At 43.8% G+C, this 23,639-nt stretch overlaps 1 protein-coding gene across 1 annotated transcript; it reads left to right on the forward strand.

Annotated features, from left to right (window-relative positions):
* Positions 1–354: 354 nt before the first annotated feature.
* On the forward strand, positions 355–23,447 carry KPNA6 (karyopherin subunit alpha 6). The gene is made up of 14 exons (XM_068917109.1): positions 355–592; positions 12,786–12,919; positions 13,634–13,729; positions 14,016–14,115; positions 14,427–14,521; positions 15,640–15,771; positions 15,985–16,073; positions 17,072–17,171; positions 18,116–18,279; positions 19,157–19,235; positions 19,753–19,878; positions 20,465–20,592; positions 21,162–21,340; positions 21,980–23,447. Exons 1-14 carry the CDS (start codon positions 589–591, stop codon positions 22,162–22,164), a joined length of 1,611 nt encoding a protein of 536 aa, XP_068773210.1. The 5' UTR covers positions 355–588; the 3' UTR covers positions 22,165–23,447.
* The last annotated feature ends 192 nt before the right edge of the window (positions 23,448–23,639 follow it).

Below are 23,639 nucleotides of genomic sequence, written 5' to 3' on the forward strand. Positions count from 1 at the left end.
TGCTGTGCCACGCTGTGGCATGCCGTGCCGTGCCGCTGGGCTAACCCTGCTCTCTCTCCCTCCGCAGGCAGCTGCGACGATGCCCCGGGAGCCACTGCCTGACCCTGCCCAACATCCCCATTGACGTTTTCATTGCCATGGGTGGGAACCGCCGGCCTCGCACCACCTAACGGCCCCCGCGCCGGCGCGGCACGAACGGCCCCGGAGCGGGAGAGCAGCGCGGGACACGCGGATCGGCGACGCACTTTATAATAAAAGGACTTCTTAGAGCGTTTCGGCGCCTCTCCTCCTGGCCTGCTGCCCGCCACCGGGGTTTTGGGGGTTGGGACGGGACGGGGCGGTGCTGGTGCTGGTGCTGGTGCTGGTGCTGGTGCTGGTGCTGGTGCTGGTGCTGCGCTGCCGCCCCCGGCCGCTGGGGGCGCCCTTGCGGCGCGGGGCGCTCCTTTAAGGGGCGGGGCGCCCGCAGCGCTGGAGGAGGTTTGTCCCTTCGCGGCCGCCGTTCGCCGTCTTCTCCCCTCGCCCTCCCTCTGTCGCTGCCCGCCATATTGTGGCCGCCGCAGCTCGGGAGCCGCAGCCGGAGGAGCCGCGATGGGTGAGGGCGGCCGCGGGGGTTGAGGCGGGGGGAGGCCGGGTCGGGCCGGGGGCAGCACAGCCCGTCCCGTCCCGGCGGCTCGTAGCCGGGCAGCGGGGTGGCAGCTCCCGGGGTGTGTGTGTGGGGGGGGGGACCTGCGCGACCGCCCCGCCGGAGGGGCCGGTGGTTTTTGAGGTGAGTTTTCGGGGTTTTGGGGCGGGAGCCCCCTCTGCCTCGGGGTCGGAGCCGGCGGCGGCGGCCTTTGAAGGGAGCTGCCGCTGCTGAAGCTTCGCCGCGGCGTCTGGGGCCTGCTGGCGCGCCTGTGCTCTCTGAGGGATTTAAATGCTGAAGTCCGTAAGGGAGCGGGACTTGCCGGGCCGAGCTGCTGCTGTGCCGCTCGGCCCGCGGGCGAGCTGGCGGCGCCCCGCTCCTTTCGCCGGGCCTGCCCTTCTGCCTCTTGCGCTAACGCCGCAGCCTGCAGTTTTTCCCTCTCTCCGTGCTGCACAAACCTCACTCGCAAGTTGTAATTCCGGCCTAAGCTGGGTGAGCACCCGCCTTGCACGCGGTTACGTCTGTTCCTTGTCGTGGTAGGAAATCGAGGGTGAACGCTTCGCGTTTAACGCAGCACCAGCAGCCGTGTAAGCGTAAACGCGGAGAGGCTGTCGGATAGCACTGACTCCGTACGGCATGTCACTGTAGACAAAACAGTCTCCCGACGCTGTGCAGGAAACGAGTATAGTGGGTGACTTTGTATATTCATAAGCAGCCTAACTAAATATAGTTAAGCAAGGGTTCAGGGAGATAGCAGATAGCTATCTTTTGTTAGCTACAAATAGTTCATAGCTGAACGTTGTCCTTCAAAAGGCATTTCAATAACAGAAGACTTCTTTTGTTGTCTTTGAGGTAGCGCCAGAGGCTCCCTAGTCAAGGAAGCAGAAATGTCACTTTTTTGAGGCTTAAAGTAGCAAGGCAGGGTTGAATGGATGAGGTGAATGTAAAAGGCAAGCCTACAGCAGGCTTATCCCTTACAAAGTAGAGTAAGATTCCCCTGTGAAGTAAGGACTAGTTTGTTATCAATTTTAAGCAGCAGTATTATCTTTTGACCAGACCTGCTTTCAGAAGTCTTAAATGCCCTTTATAGTGGGATGCAGCTTGATCAAAATGACCTTGTTAGAAACTCTTGTTCCTTCTTCAAACACCTCTTGTGATGTTCCAGAAGAAGTTAGTGGCTGCAAGTCTGCATATGCAGTGGCTACAGAACTATCCAGTCTAGAGTAGCTTTTAAAACTTAATTTATAGCTTGAGATTTAAGATCTTGACTGGCAACTTTGAGTAGAAAAATGTCCTCAGGCCTGTTGGTGAATGTCTGAAAACTGTGTGTTACCCACAGCTGAGGAAGCTTATGCAAAGAAGCTCTCCTGTCCTTTCCCCTCCCATTCCCCAGTTTCATGTTTGAGCTTCAAGCAGACTTTTTTTCTTGACAGCCACAATTTAATACTCTTCCTTCTCTGAGTGATCCTAGTATAACTGTTTTAATTTGTTTTAACAAACCAAGGCTGCTTTATCTGTGTTTTGGGGTAATGCAGCTAAATTGTGGAAGGACAGCATTGCCCCTTTTGCTTTGTATGTTGCAGGTTGAATACAGTTGTGTTTTATAAGTAGCTATAGGATATTGGTCTTGCCAGTGTTACTGGAAATGGTCATCAGGTCTTCTCCTTCATTTGTTATGCAAATTCATGTCTAAATGTTTTTATTGCATATGGAGCATAATGCTCAGTTCTTAAACCAAAACTTATGTGGCTGATGGATGATTAGTTTAACTAGTTATTTGGCTAGTTTGCTTTGTTTGTTTGTGTTTAGCAGAGAGCAAACATGAACTTTGTAAAGGGGAGCTCAATCATTAAAATGGCTAGTGTAATAGTGAAAGTACTAATTCCTTCATCCTTTTGGTTTTCAACTGTTGTGCTAGTGAGACTCAACCTCAAACTTGCTCATCAGAAATCAGTACTGTTTGGTTGCTTCTGTAGCAAAGCACATGTTGGGAAGGATAAGCTTGTTGGGATCTCAGCCCTCTGACTTCCTTCTGCTGTTTCTAGTTGCTTTAAATCCTATAACTCATTCCTGTCTTGAGTTTGATTTGACTTACTCAAAGACTTAGTTTGTTTTTTTTTAGAACTGTGACAAAGGACTGTCTGACCTCAGGTGGGAGATTGTTATACCTGGTAGATCATCAGTATGCTCTTAAGGAAATCTGAATGTCTCCGAACATGGGAATGGGGTTGAGAAGAACTTAAATTCCCCAAACTTCAGATTTGGGGTGAAAAGATCAGGAGGAGGTAGAGCTGAGACTAGGGTGTTTTGAGAGCCAGACCGAGGATTAGGTGGGTCCCTATGTTGGGGGACAGATAGGATAAAAGGAGTCCTAATCTTAGATTGACCCTAATGAAAGACAAGTACCCTGTATGAGTGTTAATTCTCCCAAAGAAAATGGTTTTTGCTCTTTCCCTCCCCCCTCCAAAGCCAGCGCCATCAGCGAAGCGGTTGCACATTCCAGTAATGATATCACATCACTGGCTCTTAGTAGCTAAAACAGAAGGGAATGAGCCAATGGTGTCTGCTGCACTGGACAGCCAAATAACTGCATGGATAAGCGTTTTACTAGCACAGAATGTGCTGTGTGCAAAGCACCCAGCTAGGGATAGTGGCAGGCTGTGTTCAAGACAGCTCTCAAAGATCACTGAATCTGCGTGGTGCTCATTCATAGTAAATGCTCAGGAAGAACCTGCACAAGAACAATAAAAGCAGCAGAGTTAGATCTTCAAAACAGAAGTGCGCAAGTGACAAGGCCACAAACACTTGATGCTTTCCCAAGGTTTAACACTAGCTGGGGTAATTCCAAGACTGTAAAGGAAAAGTCTTCAGTCACTGTATCTTTGACAGGACTTCTTACGTAGGTTTTTTTCCTGTGTGCACAACTGTTTGGTTTCCTTGTCCCTCTGTCATCTTCTGAGCAATGAAGTGATTTTTTTTCCAATTTCTTTTCCATTGTAAAACTATCAAAAATGGCACGGAGATAAAATAACAGATTTGATATAAGAATTGATTCTTAGCTAGTTTCTGGTAGCAGTTTAGAGCTGTCTTTTTATATGGATATGTGCAAGTAATTCTACTGTTTGTATGTATTAAGAAGTACAAATTGTTTACCATTTTCTTTCTATGGTCTCAGCTGAAATAGTTAAGTTGTACCAGATGCACTTTTTTTTTTTTAGAGAAGTTGATATGTTGCTATCTGTAGCTGCTGTCACAAAGAATCTTTCTGCCACCTCGTAAAGCAGGTGATTCAGTTCAGTATGCTCAACTAAGGACATCCCAATGAGCAGAGCGATGTAAAACATGTTACATGATCTGAGTTGCAGATGAATTTCTCTCTGTTGCTTCTCAAAGTTAAGGAACTCTTTCACAAATGAGAAAAATGACATACAGAAGAAATGCAGAAAACTCATGTAAGCACTGCTAATTGTAGAGTGAACTTAGAAGTAGTTTAAGCAATTTATTTTAAGCTAACCTCAGGTGTTACTACTACTAGAGCTGCAAGACTTCAGCTATGGTTTTCAAAGTGACACTCTACACTTACAAAGAAATTAGTGATTAATACTAATATACGAGGGAGGGATTAGATTTTGAAACACTTCAGAAATATCTAATACTGTTCCATTGTCTCTGTTACGTTGACTGGTTTTGTTTGTTCACTTAAAACAGCAGCTTTGACAGTTTGAGGAAAGAAGTGTCAATTAGAGAAAGAATGTAGAAGTGCCCAGATGTTTTCTTTCCAGCTGTAAATAGATGATAGCAATAAGAAATTCCCATCCAAAACTAACCTGGCAGACCTATAATGCCACCTGCTCAGTGACCTTCCAGTACTTTGGATTCATACCACAGCTACTGATTCGCTGGATTGACTCGAAAAAGCAAAATACTTGATATAGCTGGGCGTTCAGCTCATCCTGAATCAGGTTTCCAAGGCTTAACTGTCAGTGTGTTCTTGTGAGCTGTGTTTGACTACCTGACTGCAGAAATACTGAGCATTTGAGTAACAAATGTTAGCAATTAAGCCCTCTGGAGAAATGAGGGATTGTGAAGCAATAATGTGTAGTCAGCCTGATACCCAGTGCCCACTACTGACTCTTTGTAGCTTCAGATAATGATTGCCATATCCTTCCAGTCCCCTCCTTCCCCAGCTCCAAGAATATCACAAAAGCTTTGTTTTTAATTTTTAACGGAATGCCCCAGTAACTGTACTATAAGCAAGTGGCTGTTAACATTTTCAGGTGAGATGAATTTTCAGTTTCTGTTTTAGTGCTGTTACCCTGTTCTTCTAACTGTAAAACGTTCACTTTGTGTGATCTAAACTGCTCTGATGTTTTCTACTAAATCAGTAGTTGATAGTTTAAACTCTGTGCTGTTCCTGAAGGGCACAGTGTTGGAGGCATAGGCGTTTTGTTGAAAACAAACCCTGCAGAGAAAAAAAATCTACCAGGCTGCTTCTCCTGATAATTGTTCCAGTGGAGAGTCCTGTGGTTGGTGTTCAGTTTGTGAGTCTCCTTGGTACCCTAAGGTAGGGAAACCTGTATGAATTTGTGAAGTGGCTTTCTGCGTCCCCCTGCAACTCAGTCAGCGTGACAAAATCTGCTCTGATGTGGTGGAGCACCCAGTGGTAACCACTGCTGTACTTGTGGCAGTTTGCCTTGCAGCAGCAGGGCAGGGGTGTGATGCTGTAGGGGCAGGCACTTAGCTCAGCCTGTGCAAAAGGGGAGGCAGGCCAGGAGGAGCTTGGAAATCCTCTGGGTTTCCAGGCCAGGATGTGAGATGGAGAAACTTACTGCCAGGTGGAAAGAAACCCAAGGAATACAGCAAGCAAGGCTTGTCAAATGGAACTTTGTGGTTCCCATACTGTGTTTTGTTTGTCAAATCTTGTTTGTAATTGCAACTGACCAAGTGTATAGTATCACAGGAAAACACAGGTTGGAAGGGACCTTCAGAGGTCATCTGGTCCAGCCCTTGCTCTCAGCTGGGCTAACTTTGAAATGTACCACATAGGCACTAATTGATCAGTGCTAATAGAACTCATCAAATGCATTTGGTTACACTTGTATAATTTTGCTGCCATATCTCACCTCAAACACACAGCTGTCAGTCTTCCTTGCTGGCAGGCTTTGTCTTAGGGGTATATGTCTTAGGCCCAGCAGCACAGCTGTAATGCGTATCTTATAAAGATTACCTTTGTGAAAGGGTGTTTAGGCTTTTTAAAAAAAAAGTTGTCAAATTTGTCAATGTAACTGTTTCTCTGTTCTGTTGCTTCAGTCTGACTCAGCGCAAGTCCTGATTTAGACATATGAGTCCCTGCAGTGAGTCAGCTGGGAGGCTTTAATCAGCAGCTGAAAAATATTTGAAGCAAATGCTTTTTGTAATGCGGAGAAGTGGGAAGAACATCTGGATAAAAGCAAGATTGGGTGTCTGATCCAGTAGTGTTAAGAAGCTGTGATAATCTTGGTGTGGCAGTAATGGCCCTAGAATTAAAGTTTTCTAGCTGAAAACTGTAGCTTATGTTGGCCTTTACACGGATGCTTACAGGATTTGAGTGCTCTGCTGAGCCTTCAAAGTCAAATTTTCTCACTTGTTTTCGTTGTTCTTTTATTTAAACTGTAACTGCTCTTCATCATTCAATGTATGGTAGGGACTGAAGAATGAATAGAACAAAATATTTTTTTCCTCGGTGAAGCAAACTACTACCAACAAGACCTACAGCAGGAGCCAAGATCCTTCCATCTCCTGAGGGTTTCTTTTAGACAAAGAATTGAAAAGAAAAGGTATTGTTCAGTTAAACTTTGTCTCTAAGTTTGAGTGCTTCTGTAGCTCTTATAAGAGGATTCTCAGCTCACAGAATACCTGAAGTCCTTCCCAGTATGAATTGTGATTAGCTTGATAAAGCCTTGCTTGGACTTCAATTGCATAATTTTTGTCAATAACTTAGTTCCAAAGGTGTTGGCAACCATAGCTTGTTGGTATGAAGACTTTTTAACTGTGTATGCTGAAGACGTGCTGTATACTGGGAGGCAAGATCTTACAGTGGTTTTGGAAATCCCATGTGGGCCTTTTTTCCCCCTCTGGAGAGAATAATGAAGAATAATAGAGAAGCTGATTGTCTCATATGGGCTTTTAATAATGTGAGTCTTAAGGATGTAGGCCAGTCATCTTAAAGTTATAAAAATGTTTCTGACTGATGCACACATCTGAAAGGTGTATCAGTGTTGGGCTTATTAAATGCATGTTTAATATGGATCTGGAAAAGCTACTTGCTTCATACACTGAAATGACCTGAGCAGATGGTTGCAGTAACTTAGTTGTCCGGTTAATAGTGAGCAAAGTAACTCATCTGATGGATCTTACTTCTCTTTCTGGCTCAGTGTGATGGAGGTGCATCTAAATTCACGTTGCTCTTTGCATCTCAGTCCTTGTTTGTATCTGTTCAGGTAGTGGCTTCATCTGCTCTAACTAAACTAGAGTTGCAGACTTCCTTTGGAGTATGTAGCCAGCCAGCCTGCAGTCACCACTCTTACGGCTAAGAAATAAAAACTGATTTTGTGCATTGGTCATCTCCAGTGTTTTCAGTTTAGCTTAGGAGGGGCAATAGGGTATGTTTAAGTTTATATGACACTTAGAAAGACCAGAAGAGAACATGTACTGCAAAGCTCACCAATTATTGCTCTTCCTCAGGACAGAGGAGTCCCTCTGAGCCAGGGCTGGGAAGTGTTTTGTCCTTCAGTGAGCCTTACAGCTGCATGGTCTCTGAGTGTCTAAGCAAAGCTTTATGTAGCTGAGCAATATTAAGGCAAGTTGTCAAACATGTACAAACGGATTTCAGAATTTGTTCTGCAGAGCCGGGGTTACCTGCTGTTACGTGTTCGGGATATAGAAATAAATCGTTATATATGCCTGATAATCCTTAAATCTGCTGAATGTGTCATGTTAGCACTGAATTTAATGTCTGGTTTGGCATCTTGGGGCAAATAGTTGGCAGATCTGGTTGGAGGTGCAGAGCTCAGATGCTCAATAGGAGAGCTCTATTTAAATGCAAATACTGTCACTTTTCGTCAGTGGCGCTGCTGTGAATAAACCTCACTACTGCAAGGAGATACTTGGCTATAAAAGGCCCCAACTTAGGGGACTATGTGAGGTCAGGGGATTCCTAGAGCAGAAGTGGTATCTGGTCCAGGCTTGGTCAGAACCCTATTTTAAGGGGAGTTAATGGTGTAAGTCTCCTTGTGCCGTTTTCTTGAATGAACACCGTGAGTTTTTCATTGTGAAGTAGCAGATCCTCAAGTTTTCTTCATACTTGGAAAGTGAGTTAAAGTTCTTGTCGGTTAGTAGAACTGTTTGCAGGGGCACTAAGAAGAGATGGCTCTGCAGGCTGTATCTTTAACAGGCAGTGCAAGCTCTACCTCTGCTGTTTTTTACCCCTGCAGTAGGGAAAATGAACCTGACTAGAAGAGTTTAACCTAGGAATAATGCACTTTAAGCTATTTTGTAACAGTATACTGCCATTCACCTACCACTGGTTAAGGAAACTTGGATACTTCAAAGGAACTTTCAGTAGTTGGCTTTAGTTGACCAGTGACAAAGGAAAAGACAGATGTTCTAATGTTGTAGGTTAATCCAAGGGATGCTGAACTTGGAGGAAACCAGGTTCCTAGAAAGTTAGGCTGTTTTCTGCAGCAGGACATTAGGATGGTAGGAACAAAATAGCAAGGGCCTGAATTATAAGCAGCTGGACTGGCTTTTGCTGTTTGGAAAGACTGTTTGTTGTTCTTCCTCCTGCTGGAGAAGGTGCCTCATACTCAGGCTCTTCTGTCCTAATATACCATTTTCCGTTCTCTACCAACGTGTTCATGCTGTGCTGATCTTTCAGTAGAACAGGTCAAGCTTTTGGCCCTTGTTTAACAGTATTGCTCTGAAAAAGACACATGTGGTTTTATTTTTTGGGTTTGCTTTGTGTGTTTTTTTGTTTGCTTTTTTCCTCCTCCCTCCACCTCCTCTCACCTTACTCTGAGCAAACTCAGCTGAGCTTACCTTGTTGCCTGAGCAGCTCTAGAGCAAAAACATGGTCTCGTGCCTGTTGTGAAGAGACTATGCTGGGATTGTGGTGTCTGGTCAATCTAGCTAGATGACTGCATATCCTTCTCCTTGCTGTGTCTTGTGCTGAGATAGATATAATGTGTGCAGTAGGTCTACCCTCTTTGTGCAGCAACTCTGCTGGCTCAGAGCTGTGCCCCAAGGCACCTATGCCTGGGTGCCTGCGGCTTTCTTCCTCCGTGCTGGGAATGAACGTATGTACCTGTCCTGACAGCAGGCTGGTCAGGGCTTCAGGGGAGAGGCTAGTGGTGAGCAGGCTGCAGGCACTGCCAGAACAGTTCATCTGGTATGCAGGCTGCTTGTGGTCTCAAGAGAAAAGGGGCACCGGGAGCAGCTGCAGGCTGCGTGATTTGCTCTGGGCACGCTGCAGGCAGCTGACAGGTTGTGACTCGACCACTGCAGCGCAGAAGGAAACATAGTTTTCACATAGTTTCCTTTGAGTGCTGTGGTTAAGCTCAGAGTCCAGGAGTCTTGATTGGAATAACATCAGAGCAACTTTGTAATTCTAGGGTGCGAGCTGATGCTATCTTGATTTTTAAGGTAGGGCTTAGTAGGTTCTTAGAGAAGAAAAACCTTTTCTAGGAGAGATACAGTATAAGATGCTGCCCTAGTAGGGCAGCACTTGGAGGTTAGGGCAGCTGCCCTAACCTCCAGCAACTAAAGCTGTAGAGCTTTTATTTTAAGGAAACTTGCTCTAGTTAGGTTTCCATGGGCATCTTGCAATCAGGAATTCTTTTTTAAAAGCAGAAGCTTCTCAGAGCAACAGTTAAAACATTAAAATGGAAAGTGAAAATCTGTGGCTTGAGCATTGTCTGAGCATCACTCCTCTTGAGTAGTAGATGAGTGCTTTTTCCTAACCATAAAATCCACATTACTCCAATAGTGTGACTTAGTGAGATAGTTTTGTGTGTGTTTACACTGATAGAATTTGAGTTAATAGTTAACACTGAAGCCTGACTTGCAGATATACTGGATTAGCTAGATGTTTTGTACTGAAACGCTGCAAGTAAAGATTTTGTATGTGCCTGGCATCTTACTGTCTACTCTGTTTTTCATATGTTTGTGCTTGCTGCAGTCTGTGCTGCCTACAGCTTTCCTGTGCTGAGCTCACAGGGAAGTCATAATCCTGCATTTGTGATGTTCATCTGTTTACGTAGAAATTAGATGTAATGTAACAAATTAGCATTACAATGCTATTAAGGTATCAAGACAGATGACAAACTGGAAAAAGTCAGCAGCATCTGAAGTGGCAAATGTGTACAAGGTATAATAGAAAATGGAGTGCCAGGTGCACCATTGGACAGTGGTGTATGGTTATACAGCTGACACAAAGCTCCCTCTTCAGTGGCTAGCTGTATCTTTGGGGTTTGCCTGCAGCGCAGCAGTGTTAATTCGGTCATACAAGGCACGCTTAGCTCTGAGAGCTCGTGCCGTGGCACAACTTCCTTAGCTGCTTTCCTGACACCCAGAACCCAGGCTGTGCGGAGCAGCGTGCAGGGTGTGCCCAGCTGAGTGGGATTGTGCAAGTTTCCAGGCAGCTGAACTGTCATATGTCATTTAGCTATTTATGTGACTAACTGACTGGTAATCCTGTATATAGTATTAAGCCACTTAATCACTTTTTCCTCCTCACTTTCTTAAAACTACCTTTTAATTGGAGACCTTGCTCTCCAAAGGGAGGTAACAAATTTGACTTCATTAGGGATTCTGTTATAATCTTTCTGAACTAAACTAGCAACTGTTACTCTTTTGTGTAGCTATAACAGCCATTAGTGTTGGGATAGTAATGTGAATGCTTATACCTACAGAACAAGCAGCAGTAGTTACACAGGTTTTAATTCAGGAAATATATTTATAGATGACATCTTGCTACTGTAAGAGCAGATATAACCCCCTAAAGCCCATAGAGAAGATCTAAAGAGAAAAAAAATCTGCCTTCTGAATTAGTTGCTCTTCAGCAAATAAGATGCCTTCCCTGCAAAGTGCTGCTGGGAAGGGATGGATGAGTGGGAGCAGTTGCATGGTTTCTCTGCGTTCTTTGGCCTGTTTGTCTTAGAATATTTTTCTGGGGCTATATAAATCTTCCTTAGGGGCACTTAGGGTGAGGTCACTTTTTCTTACAACTTTGACCGCTTAAGCACATGCTTAGATTGTTAGTTTGTCACAAGCAGGTTACTGAAAAGGGCTTTCTAGATTTGCGTTGGAATACTGCTTTTACTGATGAGGAGTTACGGTGGCTTTTTAAGCTTCAGAGTTGCTAAAAAAACTTACAGCTCATCATGCTACATCATCTCTTCAAGCATCATGCTGTCTCTGGCTGCAGCTGTCAGTTGCCAAGTTTCAGAAGGGTTTCACCGCTCTGGACAGCATGGGGTCAGGGCTTTCTGCCAGGGACATGTGTCTTTGTTACCGTGCAAATGACCAGAGGAACTTGGATCTTGGTGGGGTTTTTGCTTTTTCCATTGCTTTTCACAAGAACAGCCTCTTGATGCTTTAGCTAGGTAAGGGAATGCCCTCTTAGAAGGCAGATACTATGAAATGGAGACTTTTTTCTTTTTTCTTGCAGTGCTTAGTGTTCTGTTTTCTAGCTATTCCTCTGAAATTGTAGAACGAAAGTATTTTGTTGCCTTTCATCTTAACACAAGAATTCCTCAAGTGTTTTCCTTTTTCCATGACAATGAAATGTTGGATATTTAGACCTTGTTTGCGTGTCTGTTTCCCTGGCATGGCTGTGGGCTTTCTCAGTAGTAGGGCAGGCAGCTCTGAAACTGCTGCAGCTGATTTTTGGAATGGTTCCAGAATGGCTGGAGGCGGTTGATAACAGTCAGAGTTAAATTTTCTGTAAGCAATGTGGCTGAGGAGTGCTCAAAGTTTGAAAGAAAAGGTATAATGAGATAGCATTGCAAACTTTCACAGGACACTCCTTCCAAGTGCTAAAGGCAGGTGGAAGAAAACAAAGATACTGGTATCCAGCAGACTGACAGAGTAAAGTAAGTTGTTGGTCACAGGATTAATTGGCACTTTGATACTGTATATCATAATTGTTTCCTTCCTGTCTTTGTTTGGCTTTACTTCTGTGACCTTCAATCTATTTTATAAGTCGGAGAAAGGGAGCCTTTGGAAAGATGCAAGGAGGAGTTGATCTGGTCAACTACAGTCCACTGCTTTGTTAAGGAGTCGATACCCTTTTGTACTCAAGTTGCTGCTTGGTTCTGGTTGCTTTCACTGTGCCAAATAGTGGAGTGTCACCTCCCTGACTAGGAGGGAAATAAACAAGTAATTGAGTTTTAAGTACTGCATTAGTCAGATAAATATGAAGCAGCAACAGCAGGTCAGGAGCTGAACACTTGCATAGGCCATGTTTGTCCTGCCAGACTACTGTATTATGTACAGCTTTTCTTTTTGTTTTTTGTTAAAGTGTGAAATCAAGGCCTCAGTGTTTACTGTGAATTCTGTTTTATTTTTGCCATGCGTACAAATTTGGATGCTTTCATAGGCTGCTCTAAAATGTTGGAGTTGATGTAGTTGTGTTGATTGACAATCCAGTTCTTGCCAGACGGTCTTCCGTAGGCCTTTGAATCTGGGGAATAATCTTTAAGATGTGTTTTATGCCATGATGATGGCAGGGAAACAGTTTCTGCTGAAAACTCAAGTGTCCTCAAGAGGTGTATAACTAACTTTCAGTGAAGCTGTTCACATGGAAGTCTTTCATATGGTAGCGTGCTTGATACTTAAGTCGGGTGGAGGTTGCTTTCAGAGCAATAAGTCTTTTCTTGTGCTTCCTAGAAACTTCGTAATACTCCTGTCTTAACAGTTCATGTGAACTAAGGTCAGAATCCCATTCTAATCTGAAGCTTCTACTTCAGCATTTAAGAGACCAGCTCTTTGCTTTTTAATCTAAAAGGCTGTTTGATCTGGCTATTCTTTGCCTGGTCTCATGCGTGTGTGCTGACTTTGAAGAGGGCAGGTAGGTTATAGAATGGAGAATGAAAAGAAATCTGAAGCAGATATTTTCTCTTTGCAGAAACCATGGCGAGCCCTGCAAAGGACAACTATCGAATGAAGAGTTACAAGAATAAAGCCCTAAATCCTGAGGAAATGCGTCGGAGAAGAGAAGAGGAAGGGATCCAACTGCGCAAACAGAAACGAGAGCAACAGGTAACTCTCACCTTGACTGGCTTGTACACAGCCTTAACGCAATCAGGAATGTGCTCCTGTTAGACTTCAAGGGTTGGTGTATTAAGATGTGCTGGCAGTCCTATTATTTTTCTGTTCCAGCTGAGATTTTTACTGTTCTTTTCTGCTGTGCATCTAGTACAGACTGTATGTAGTTCACATCAAGAGCTCTCCAAACACTTTGTCCTTGGGGTACTGGAGGCTTTTGTTCATGGATCCTTGCTTTTAAGACTTTAGATCAATTAGTGAATGGGGCTGTTTCCTCAAGAAGCAGAAAAAGTAAATGAAAATATGGGCTGGAAGTATTTCTGAGCTGTTTTTTTTAGCTTGGAGGTCTAAAAGTGAGAGAGTTTTCCCAGGTGATGTATGTAACTGACTAAATATATGCTTTATTAGACAGCCTACAAGCTGTCTTCTCTCTAGTTTCCTGAGCTTGTTAGCTAAATTCTGCACTTGTCTATACCAGTGTTTCAGTGACTTGGGTATTTGCATATCTGAGGGCAAGACTTGGCTTGTTTTTATTATCAGGGTTTGTATGCCAAACTAGTCCTCAGAGTGCGGAGCTGTTATTATTAATGACTACTCTTCTGTTCAGGTTGCATTTAGTTTAGCTGACAGTATCATCTTTGTGGAACAAGAATATCTAGTTATGAAGACTATTCATTCATTGCTTTCTAATAAGACTTTTCCCCCTAGCTCTTTAAAAGAAGAAATGTGGAACTGATTAATGAAGATGCCTCCATGTTTGATAGCCTCCTTGTGGATTCCTATGTCAGTTCCACAACATGTGGGGTAAGGTGCCTTTTTTTGTTGCTGTTGCGCCTTCAGATTTAATGATGCGGGCTGCATAGAACTGACAAGCTTTGCCTTTCTGTTTTCCCTACTTCTGAGAATGCTGTGAATGTTCCTATAGTGAACTGGAAGAGTCTTCCAGGAATTAAAATAGTGTGATGTAATGTTGAGTTGTGAATCTCTGGATTACTAGCTAAGCACAAAATCAATAGGTGGTCTTGACTGCAATACCTTTAACCTTGGTATGAAATGGAAGCATTGCTCTATCCCCTTTCCATCCTTTCAGGAGGGAGTGATCACAAGGGAGATGGTGGAGATGCTTTTCTCAGATGACCCTGATCTGCAGCTAGCAACCACTCAGAAATTCAGGAAGCTACTGTCCAAAGGTAAATGTAGCTGATTTTATCCATGTTACAGGATCTGACATAGCTTTTCTGTTGAGAGCATTTGTGGACTTGTAGTGCTATACAGAAGCTTAGCAACTCTGGGTTTGGGGAAAGTTTCAGTCCAGAAACTTGATCATCTAGTATATTTGCTAGTGACTTACAACTGGATGAACCGTTCAGAAAGCGATGCTGGGGAGTTGACCTGTCCAGATGAGTACAGCTTGAAACCATGCAGTTCCATAATAGTCCATGCTTATTTACTCCTCTGTATTAGGTCTATATACTGTTTTGACACTGCCTTGCTATTTCAGAGCCAAATCCTCCGATAGATGAAGTGATAAACACTCAGGGAGTGGTGGACAGATTTGTTGAATTCCTGAAAAGAAGTGAAAATTGCACACTACAGGTAAAGGAGACTTTCTCTGTGGTATGAATTCTTCCTGGCATGTAACCATTAACTTCACAGCTGAGTGACATGAACCCACAAGTGCCATTAAGGAAAAGTGATGCCTTGAACCCAAAAGTTGCAGATCATATGATGGACATGAAAAGATAAAAGATAACATGTAAAGAGGCAAAAGAAAGGGGATTATAAGTTACCCTAAACTAAGTTCCTGGAAGAATACTAGCAAAAATGATAATTCATGTGCTGTCCCTTGGAGTAGGACAACAAATCATACCTAAGTTGCAGCAGAAGAAAGTTTGGCTTTCCTATGTCTGGCCTTTCTGTTAGTAGATACTTAAGCCCTGGAATAAACTGCGTAGGGAAAAATCTCCGTTATTGGAAGGCTTTTAAGAACAGGCCAAGTATCTTGTTAGAAATGGCTTAGGTAGAACTGATCCTGCTGTGGAGCAGAGGGATGGACTAGATACCAAGCTGGAAGGAATATCTAGTTAATAACTATAGTTACTTTGGGGGGGGGTTAAAAATACTTCTGTACATGAGATTCAGTCTTGGAGGTGATGATGATCTTTATCTTCCTTCCTGCCCTCCAGCCCAAGAGGGGCTTACCTTCAAGGAGAACTGAATGGAAATCTATGTTTAAATCAAGTAACGAATGAGCAAAAAAAGCAGATAGCTTGTTGCTCAGCTTCACTTGAACTTAAGGCATCTCTGAGGTATTAGCCAGACAAGGGGGTGGACTAGAACTGCCTGTCTGCACTGGATAGATGAAATTTTCTACTCTACATGTATTTCTGGGCTACATGTTTTCACTTGTCATTCTGGAAAGTGGTCATATAGGTGAAATGATGTGGTGTGACTGACAGTGTTTTCACTTGTTAATTCTTTGAGAAGCTATAGCCTCTGAGAAAGCATTTAGCAGACATGTTTTTTTTGGTGTTCAAGACAATAACATCTTTTCTTCTTCAGGTATTGAGGTGTTTCATGGAGTAACTTTTTTTCCCCCCCCCTCACAACCTTTTTATGTTAGAGGACAAAAGAGTTACAGCCGAACTTCAGTGGTGAATATCTTGCCCTATCAGAATTTTTATTCATGCTTGTCACTTATTTGCTTGTTTCAGTTCGAAGCAGCCTGGGCACTGACGAATATTGCATCAGGAACCTCCCAACAAACGAAAATAGTAATTGAGGCTGGGGCAGTTCCTATCTTTATAGAGCTGTTAAACTCTGACTTTGAGGATGTTCAAGAACAGGTAAGGCTCCCCTTTTTCTTTAGGGGGTTAGGAAAGAACCACACGATTAAAATGCAGTGTTCAAAATGAGTGGTATCTGACAACTGGCTTCAGACCATGAACTGAAGTATCAGTTACCTGGAGTAATAGGAAAATGCCTCTCTAGCACACTGCCCTTCTCTTCCTCTGTTTAGAGACTTTGTGAATGCTAAAACTGTTGCTCTTTCCTTTCAGGCTGTCTGGGCATTGGGGAACATTGCTGGAGACAGCTCTGTGTGTAGAGACTATGTCCTTAACTGCGCTATTCTTCCTCCCTTGTTAATGTGAGTAGCCATGAATACTTGCCAATACAGTTCTTGAAGTCCCATTGTGCTACAGCAGCGCAATATGCATGCTAGGTGAATGGGTTCCCTAGCAATATGTGTAAATGTTCACTGGGAATCAAAGCATTGGTAACAGAAACTGGCAGTTGTTCAGACAATATCTGATAAAGTAGAGTGGGACTTGGTAGATAACATGCCTTCTCACAAACCTTTATACTGCTCTGAATCTGAAGTGGGTGCCCTCCCAGTGCTTGTCTTTCTGAAGTCATGGGGCTTGCTGTTTCAATGTGTCCTTTTGGATGCCTGTGCCTCGTGCTTATGCTGTGAGTTTCAGAAGCTTGTCTGAATGGGCTCGTCTGGGAGTAAGGAAGGGGAGCAGGTCTCTACATACTGTCTTTTCTCTGTAGCTCAAGTGTGGTGCATCTATTTCTTGGGAGCGTGCTCTCAAGTACTACTTACTGCTCTTAGAGTAAAGTAAACGTATTTTCTTGGCAAACTGATGCTTTGTCACTAATGACTCTAAGTTGTTACGCTTCTGTCAATTGCCTCTTTCAGCAGCAATTGCTGACTGAAGCCTTCCTCAGCCAGTAGGGCTCATGGTATTCGTTAGAGTGGAGAGACAGTGGTTCCTGTCCGCTGGTCTCTAGTGAGAACCACCTGACCTCTAAGTGTGTTTGTCTGCCTTGGCTGAGTTCAAATTTGGAACTGCATTCTACTAACCTATACTTCCTTCTGCAACTTGTCTGCCATGGTGCTTGCCTTCCTGTTCAGTGTTCCTTTACACTTTTAGGAGCAATAGCTGTTCATCCTATAAGTAGCTGCATTTCATTTTTCTTGCTTATTGAGAGGCTCAAGTGACAAATGGCATGGCTTGAGCTACAGCAAGTAGTTTGGCTTCGCTGAAGTTATAGTTTTCTTTCTTTAGTTTTGATTCCCATGCTGCTTTCTAGTAACTTACATTCTACACAGCCTATAATTAACGGTAACTGTCTCTTTAGGCTCCTTACAAAGTCCACCAGGTTGACGATGACACGAAATGCTGTCTGGGCCTTGTCAAACTTGTGCAGAGGAAAGAATCCACCGCCTGAATTTGATAAGGTGAGAATAAATACCTTATTGGCAGGTCATGGTGTTGGTCCAAATTACTTCTGGTGATTGGACTAAGCCATTACAGGGAGGAATAGGGTGAGGCTCTTCCTGCTGAGATTGAGATCAGCAGGTATTTGAGTGCCCACTTAATCTTCTGCCAACCTCTTGGCATAACTCAGTTGGCAGCCCATCAGCTGGGCTGCTCAAGTGAGGGGTGAAACTGACTTCTGTGCAAGGAGCACATGCTCTGGGCTTCTCTGAACCCTTTTGTGATGAACTCTGGAAGTTTGAGACTTCATTCCAAATCATGATTAAAACCTGATTCAGAGGCATCCAAATGCTACGAAACAGGACTCCCTCAAACCCCTATAGTTACTAAAGGGCTATGGTAGTTTTCCCTTTCCTTCTGTGCCGCTGTCACTAAGGGCCTCTACTGGCCCTTCAGATCTGTCCCATCCTTTTTTGGTAGAACTAATTCACTTGAAATTTCACTTGTCAAAGCTGGGGAGCCTACAGTGAGGGATGAAATCCGAATTGAGTGTAAATGAAGACGCTTACAAATGAGCACAGTAATCGGAGGTGCAGCTATTGATGGTTGCAGCTCTGTGTACTGAGCTATTTAGGAGTATTAAGAGCAAGAAATGGTGCAGTGCCCTTATGTAAGAAACAGAAATAGCTTCCAAACTGTAGTCTGCACGGTAGCACTTGTCTTAAGAGTCTAGACTTGGTCCAAGAGAAAGGGATATAATTCTAGTTTAGTAATAAAGCTGTTGAGGCAACCTTAGATTCTGAGCCATGTAAACCAGGTGAAAAGCTGCTGACTTTGGGGAAGGAAACTGGGGACATTCAACACTTATCTTAGTGGTCAGCGTAGCCGCAGGATGTTTGCATGCAAAGGCAGTAGTCCTTGACAGAATGTGACTAACCTTCCCGGGTGGTTGCTGTTGTTGTAGGTATCTCCCTGCCTGCCAGTGTTGTCCCGATTATTATTCAACAGTGACTCTGACTTGCTGGCAGATGCGTGCTGGGCTCTTTCCTATTTATCAGATGGCCCGAATGAGAAAATTCAAGCAGTTATTGACTCTGGCGTGTGTCGACGACTGGTAGAGCTGTTAATGTAAGTATCTTGTCTCTCACTGGGCTGAAGCAGTGAGACTGCACAGCACGTGGCTGAGCATGTGTTCGTATCCACATTTGCCATGGCATACTCGCTGCTTCTGGTGGGCACAGAATCCACACGCTATCTAGGATAGTTAGGATACCTTAGCTAAATCTGGAGCAGTTACATTAGAAGGATCTGGGGCAGGCTGAGGGCTACAGTTTATTGGCTTCTCTATCTGAGAGAAACTGAGTATTCTAGTGCTGGAATACCAGTTAATGCTGTACACTGGGAAGAACTTCTTTACAGAAGCCCAGACTGACACTTAGGCTAGTCTGTGAAGGAAGAGTATTGTGCTGATTAGCATAGTTTCTTGTGCTCTCAGACTTTTCAAATGCGCTTGCGGAAGCCTAGTCACTAGACAAATTGGAGAATAAGAACAACAGTGTCTAACAAAAGCCAGCTTGGCTTTGTCTCTGATATCTACATGGAAACTTGGACAAAAATGTTTTCTGTCTGCAATTTGAATGCACAGGCCTCTTCTCTTTAATTAAAATTTTGAGAAATGATAGAACAAATAGCTACCTGCTTCCAAAATTCTCCAGGAAAAACTCTGGGTGTTTTCACTGTGTTAACATTTGTGTTCAGGAAGGGACCTCAGATATGTAATTGAGTTGAAGGTGATGCAGTTAAGATTTAAAAAAAGATTTATTCAGTCTCTGCTTATCCTGTGGTAGTATGGAAAACTTCTGTCCATACTGTATCCCCCATATGCTAGGGGATGGAATTCTAAGTAAATTATGCAGATGAGAAACTGGAGAGCACTTTTCTGAAAGATTCAGGTGCATGTGATCTGACAGATTTGTCTTCTATCCCTGCACTATCTTTTCTGCAGGCACAATGACTACAAAGTGGCCTCCCCAGCTTTGCGAGCTGTCGGCAACATTGTGACAGGTGATGACATCCAGACCCAGGTGAGGGGATGTGACTGTCTTACAGATGCAACTAAAGAGGAGTACAGCTCTTGATACTAATGATGCTTATGGTTGTTAGAAAGTATGTCTCCCTTATATATCAGTGCATGACTTCTTTCAGTGTGAGTGCTTTAGTTGGTAGCAGTCTGTTTCCATCAGCATGGTTTAGTCCGGCTGCTGCAGCAAGCTTTTAGAAGCAAGGCACATCAGAATAGTGTTTGTTTTTCTCTTGCTTTCTGTTATTTTGGATGTGTGGGGGTGGGGGGTGTGGTTTTAAAATGGAGCTTCAGAAAGTCTGATTTCAAGACATGGGAGATGGGGCAAAGTACCTCTCTTGTACCTTTTTCCCACAGTGATATAATAGGAGAAGTACCTTTCCTTCCCCCTTTCTGAAAAGGGCAAGGAGGGAAATGCAGCACCCATACAGCATATTCACTGTGTGAAAATTGAAAGAAGGTGGAAAACTTGGCTCTCTTCCTGATACTGGTGACCTCACTTCTGCTTTCCTTATCATAAGGTGATCCTGAACTGTTCAGCACTGCCTTGTCTCCTTCACTTATTAAGCAGTCCCAAGGAGTCGATTAGGAAAGAAGCCTGCTGGACTATTTCTAACATCACAGCAGGAAACAGAGCACAAATACAGGTACAGCTTTGAGGCTTTTAGGTTTCATTTGTAGTGATCTTGGAGTCCAAGTTCAGTGTTCAGAGTCTGCAAATCTTTTTCTTATCTGACCCTTAGAGGCTTTAAGCTTGTTTAAACTCTTTAAAACTCTTTAAATTTTGTGGGCAGGCTGCTCCCAGCTGTAGGCCAAATAAATTAGCTAAAAATCTGCTAATTGTACTACAAAGGGATGAGACTGAAATGACTGAATGTCCCCCTTTTGGATCATTGGAATAAGAACAGGACATAAAGCCCCCATTTCTCCATGCTCAATTAGAGATACCCCTTTGAAAAGCTGTAGCTTGTTAAGATGTAATTGTCCTTTTAATGGCCTACATAACAAGGCAGATAAAATGAGACTTTCTACAGGACTGATGCAATAATGAGGGACTATTTACTGTGCTAGTTATGGAATTGAATATAGGATTTGGTAGAGGAATAAAATGGAGGAATTGCTGAAAAAGGTTTAGGCCGGAAAGCTTACTGGAAAGTAGAGAGAGATTTCTTTCAGCTGCTTTTGGAAACCATGTTGCCAATTCAAACACTTCATACTGTTCTCTCTCCCCAGGCAGTCATAGATGCAAACATTTTCCCAGTGCTGATAGAAATCTTGCAGAAAGCAGAATTCCGTACAAGGAAAGAGGCAGCATGGGCTATTACAAACGCAACGTCAGGAGGAACTCCAGAACAGATCAGGTACTCCTTATGGCCCCACTTAGGGGAAATCGGTCTGAATGTATGGCAGCTTTATGTCTTTGGGATCTGCAAGACAAAGCAGTAAGGGAGAACCTCTGGGAGAATACCTGAGACATGGGCAAGGCTGTAGCTAGACAGTGTGCTCTGCTGTGCATTGCAGTTTCCTTCTGAAATGGGATAAGCAAGTGTCAGACTAATCCAAACTGCTTCCCTCTCACGTCTTTAAAATAGCTTAAACTAGGCTAAATGTCCAAACCTCATTTAAATTCCCGTGTGGGCTTAAACTCAGTGTCACCTGAGTTCACTTCAAAGGGAGCTGGCCCTTTTTTTAAAGGCAGGGTTGTATATGCATAGAAATAAGTGGAGATAAATATTAAGCTTGCAAAACAGTAAAATATACTAATAATGTTAAATAACGTTATAGTTATTTAACATTATATATAGCTTATATATATATATATAAAAAGTTATTTTAGTTTGACTCATTCCTTTGAGCTTTTTTTAAGTGAATGAAGGCGATGTTTGCTATCCTGCAAGCTGAGTGTATGTTCTGGGTGCTCTCTCTGTAGATACCTGGTAAACTTGGGTTGTATCAAGCCTCTTTGTGACCTGCTGACTGTCATGGACTCAAAGATTGTTCAGGTGGCGCTGAACGGCCTGGAGAACATACTGAGGCTCGGAGAGCAGGAGGCCAACCAGAGTGGGACAGGCATCAATCCTTACTGCAGCCTGATTGAGGAAGCCTATGGTAGGTTGTGGCTGGTGGCCTTGCTGCTATTGCCTTTGAAAACCGTAGGGTATGTTGACAGGTGTCTGCTGATGTCATGGATTTCACTTCTGCTTAGCACTTAAGTGTGTACCAGATAAGGGATTTTAGTATGTTCCAAATGAGATGTTATCACGTGGCCTGATTCTCCCAATAAGAGCAGTTCTTGAAATTCATAAGAACGTATGTTGCTTGGATGCTTCCTGTTCAGCAGTGGATTTAAGTCAGATGGCTAAAGCAGTCACTGCCCTCCTGCTGGAGGGAGGCCCCTGGGGTCAGGGCCTGCTTCTTCCCCCTTCCAGCCCCAGGACTGTCAAACTATTCATGGCCAGTTGTATTAGTCCCACTGATTTCAGTTTTGCCTTCAGCAAGGGAGCTGTGAGCAGCTAAGCCTACTGTTGTAAAGATGTCAGTGCTGTCTGATAGGGATTAAATTTCCAAGCAACTCTGGAGTAATGGGAAGAGTTAGCTTTAGATGTCAGAGTGCTGCAGACAAAATGCACATCTAACACAGGCAGGGGTCTTGCCCTGAACAGGGGTGAGGGTGGAGGATGGATGTGGGACAGTGTAAACACTGGGGTTCTCCATGTTTTGTCACACGCTGCTTTTCTCTTCTCTAAGGCTTGGATAAGATAGAGTTCCTGCAGAGCCATGAGAACCAAGAGATCTACCAGAAGGCCTTTGACCTGATTGAGCACTACTTTGGAGTAGAGGATGATTCTGCTCTAGCTCCCCAGGTAGATGAGAACCAGCAGCAATTCATATTCCAGCAACCTGAAGCCCCAATGGAAGGTTTCCAGCTATAATGTGCCCAGAGGGGAAAAGAATACTACAAACTTGCCAGGAAGCAACTGGGAGCAGCTGATGGTCCCACCCCCCTCCTTGCAAATGGAAGGCTAAACACCCACTCCACCTGTTAGGAAGCAACTCCTCCTTCAGAAACAACTAGAAGCAGTGCTTTGTCCTCATGGAGAGAAGGGGAAGTTCTTACACTTTTTCTTTTTGCTGCTGCATATGTGTCTTTAAAGCAGGCATCTGGGTGGAGGAAGGACACTGAGATAACAGATTGCACCTCTTGTGGGTTTTTTTTTTTCTTCCTCTTTGTGGTGATCTCCCAAATGTCACTTTTTACCTTGGGTACTTAAAATTGAGATTTCAGCATTGGGTTGGGTAAGAACACATAGAAAGTGAGCATTCTGATGACAATAATTCTGGAAACCTGGGTTGATCTATTTAATTTTTTTGCACATGTTACTCTTATTAAAGACTCTAATTTGCCAAGAGCAAAGTTTAGCCCTGGCCTTTCTGCGACCCTCCTTCAGTGGACAGTCCTGTTGGACCTGGGCCAAGTTCCCCTGAAATATACTGTAAATGGACAGAGAAGCAGGGAAGTCTCCCAATCCTGGGAAAGCTTTCTGGGGGAAGGATTCTTCTTTTTTTTTTTTTTTTTTCCTGGAGAACTGCTAGTGGTATTTACAAGGAAAAAAGCAACAAAACCCCAAAGATGGTAACTATGAAGAGGGTGGGATGCTTGGGTGGTTTTTGAAAGAGGAAGCACAGCTGCCATTGCACAGGCTTTGTTTGCATTGCTACTGACTGAAGTCACAAACTGTTGAAATGATGAAACCCATCTTCATTCTTACTTGAAGTTTTTTTTTTTCCTCCTCTCATGAAACCATGTTTTGAATTTTGGGGTTTTTTGGCTGGGTTGGGGTGGATCATAATATGGGCTGGGGAGGAAGAGGGCATAGCTACACTTGACAGCAGTGTTGTGTGCGGTGTTAACTTCAGTAGCAACAGGCCTGAGTTTTCAGGTTTACCTCCTGCTCACAGTTGGATCATGTACATTTTACTTCAAAAGGAAGAATCAAATCCCTGTATTTTTTATATTATATATAGGTAGATATTTGTCTAATTGGGCTTCAGAGAAAAATATATATGAAATTTCTGTAATTTATGTAAATAGAATACTGTGAGGCAGGCATACCTGGAAATGACGGTCTGTGAGCTCACTCACTGGTTGTCCTGCTTCTTTTCCTCTGTTTACTCATGTACTGTATAAGCAAACATAGATCTGTCTTAAACTCCTCTACCTGCCTTGAGTTTACTTAGCCAAGATCTCATTAAAAAACAAACTAAAAGGGGGCGGGCCAGGCTGCGGAGAGCGAAACCGCTGCGGGGGCGGCCCGGGGGCCGAGCCCCGCGCTGGTGAACGAGTAAGCGACAGCGGCGCCTCGGACGGCGGTGGGGCTCGGCGGCCCCCCCCCCCCCCCCCCCAAAT

The sequence above is a fragment of the Struthio camelus genome, chromosome 23 (assembly GCF_040807025.1).
Source record: "Struthio camelus isolate bStrCam1 chromosome 23, bStrCam1.hap1, whole genome shotgun sequence".
In the NCBI taxonomy this organism is placed as follows: Eukaryota; Metazoa; Chordata; class Aves; order Struthioniformes; family Struthionidae; genus Struthio; species Struthio camelus.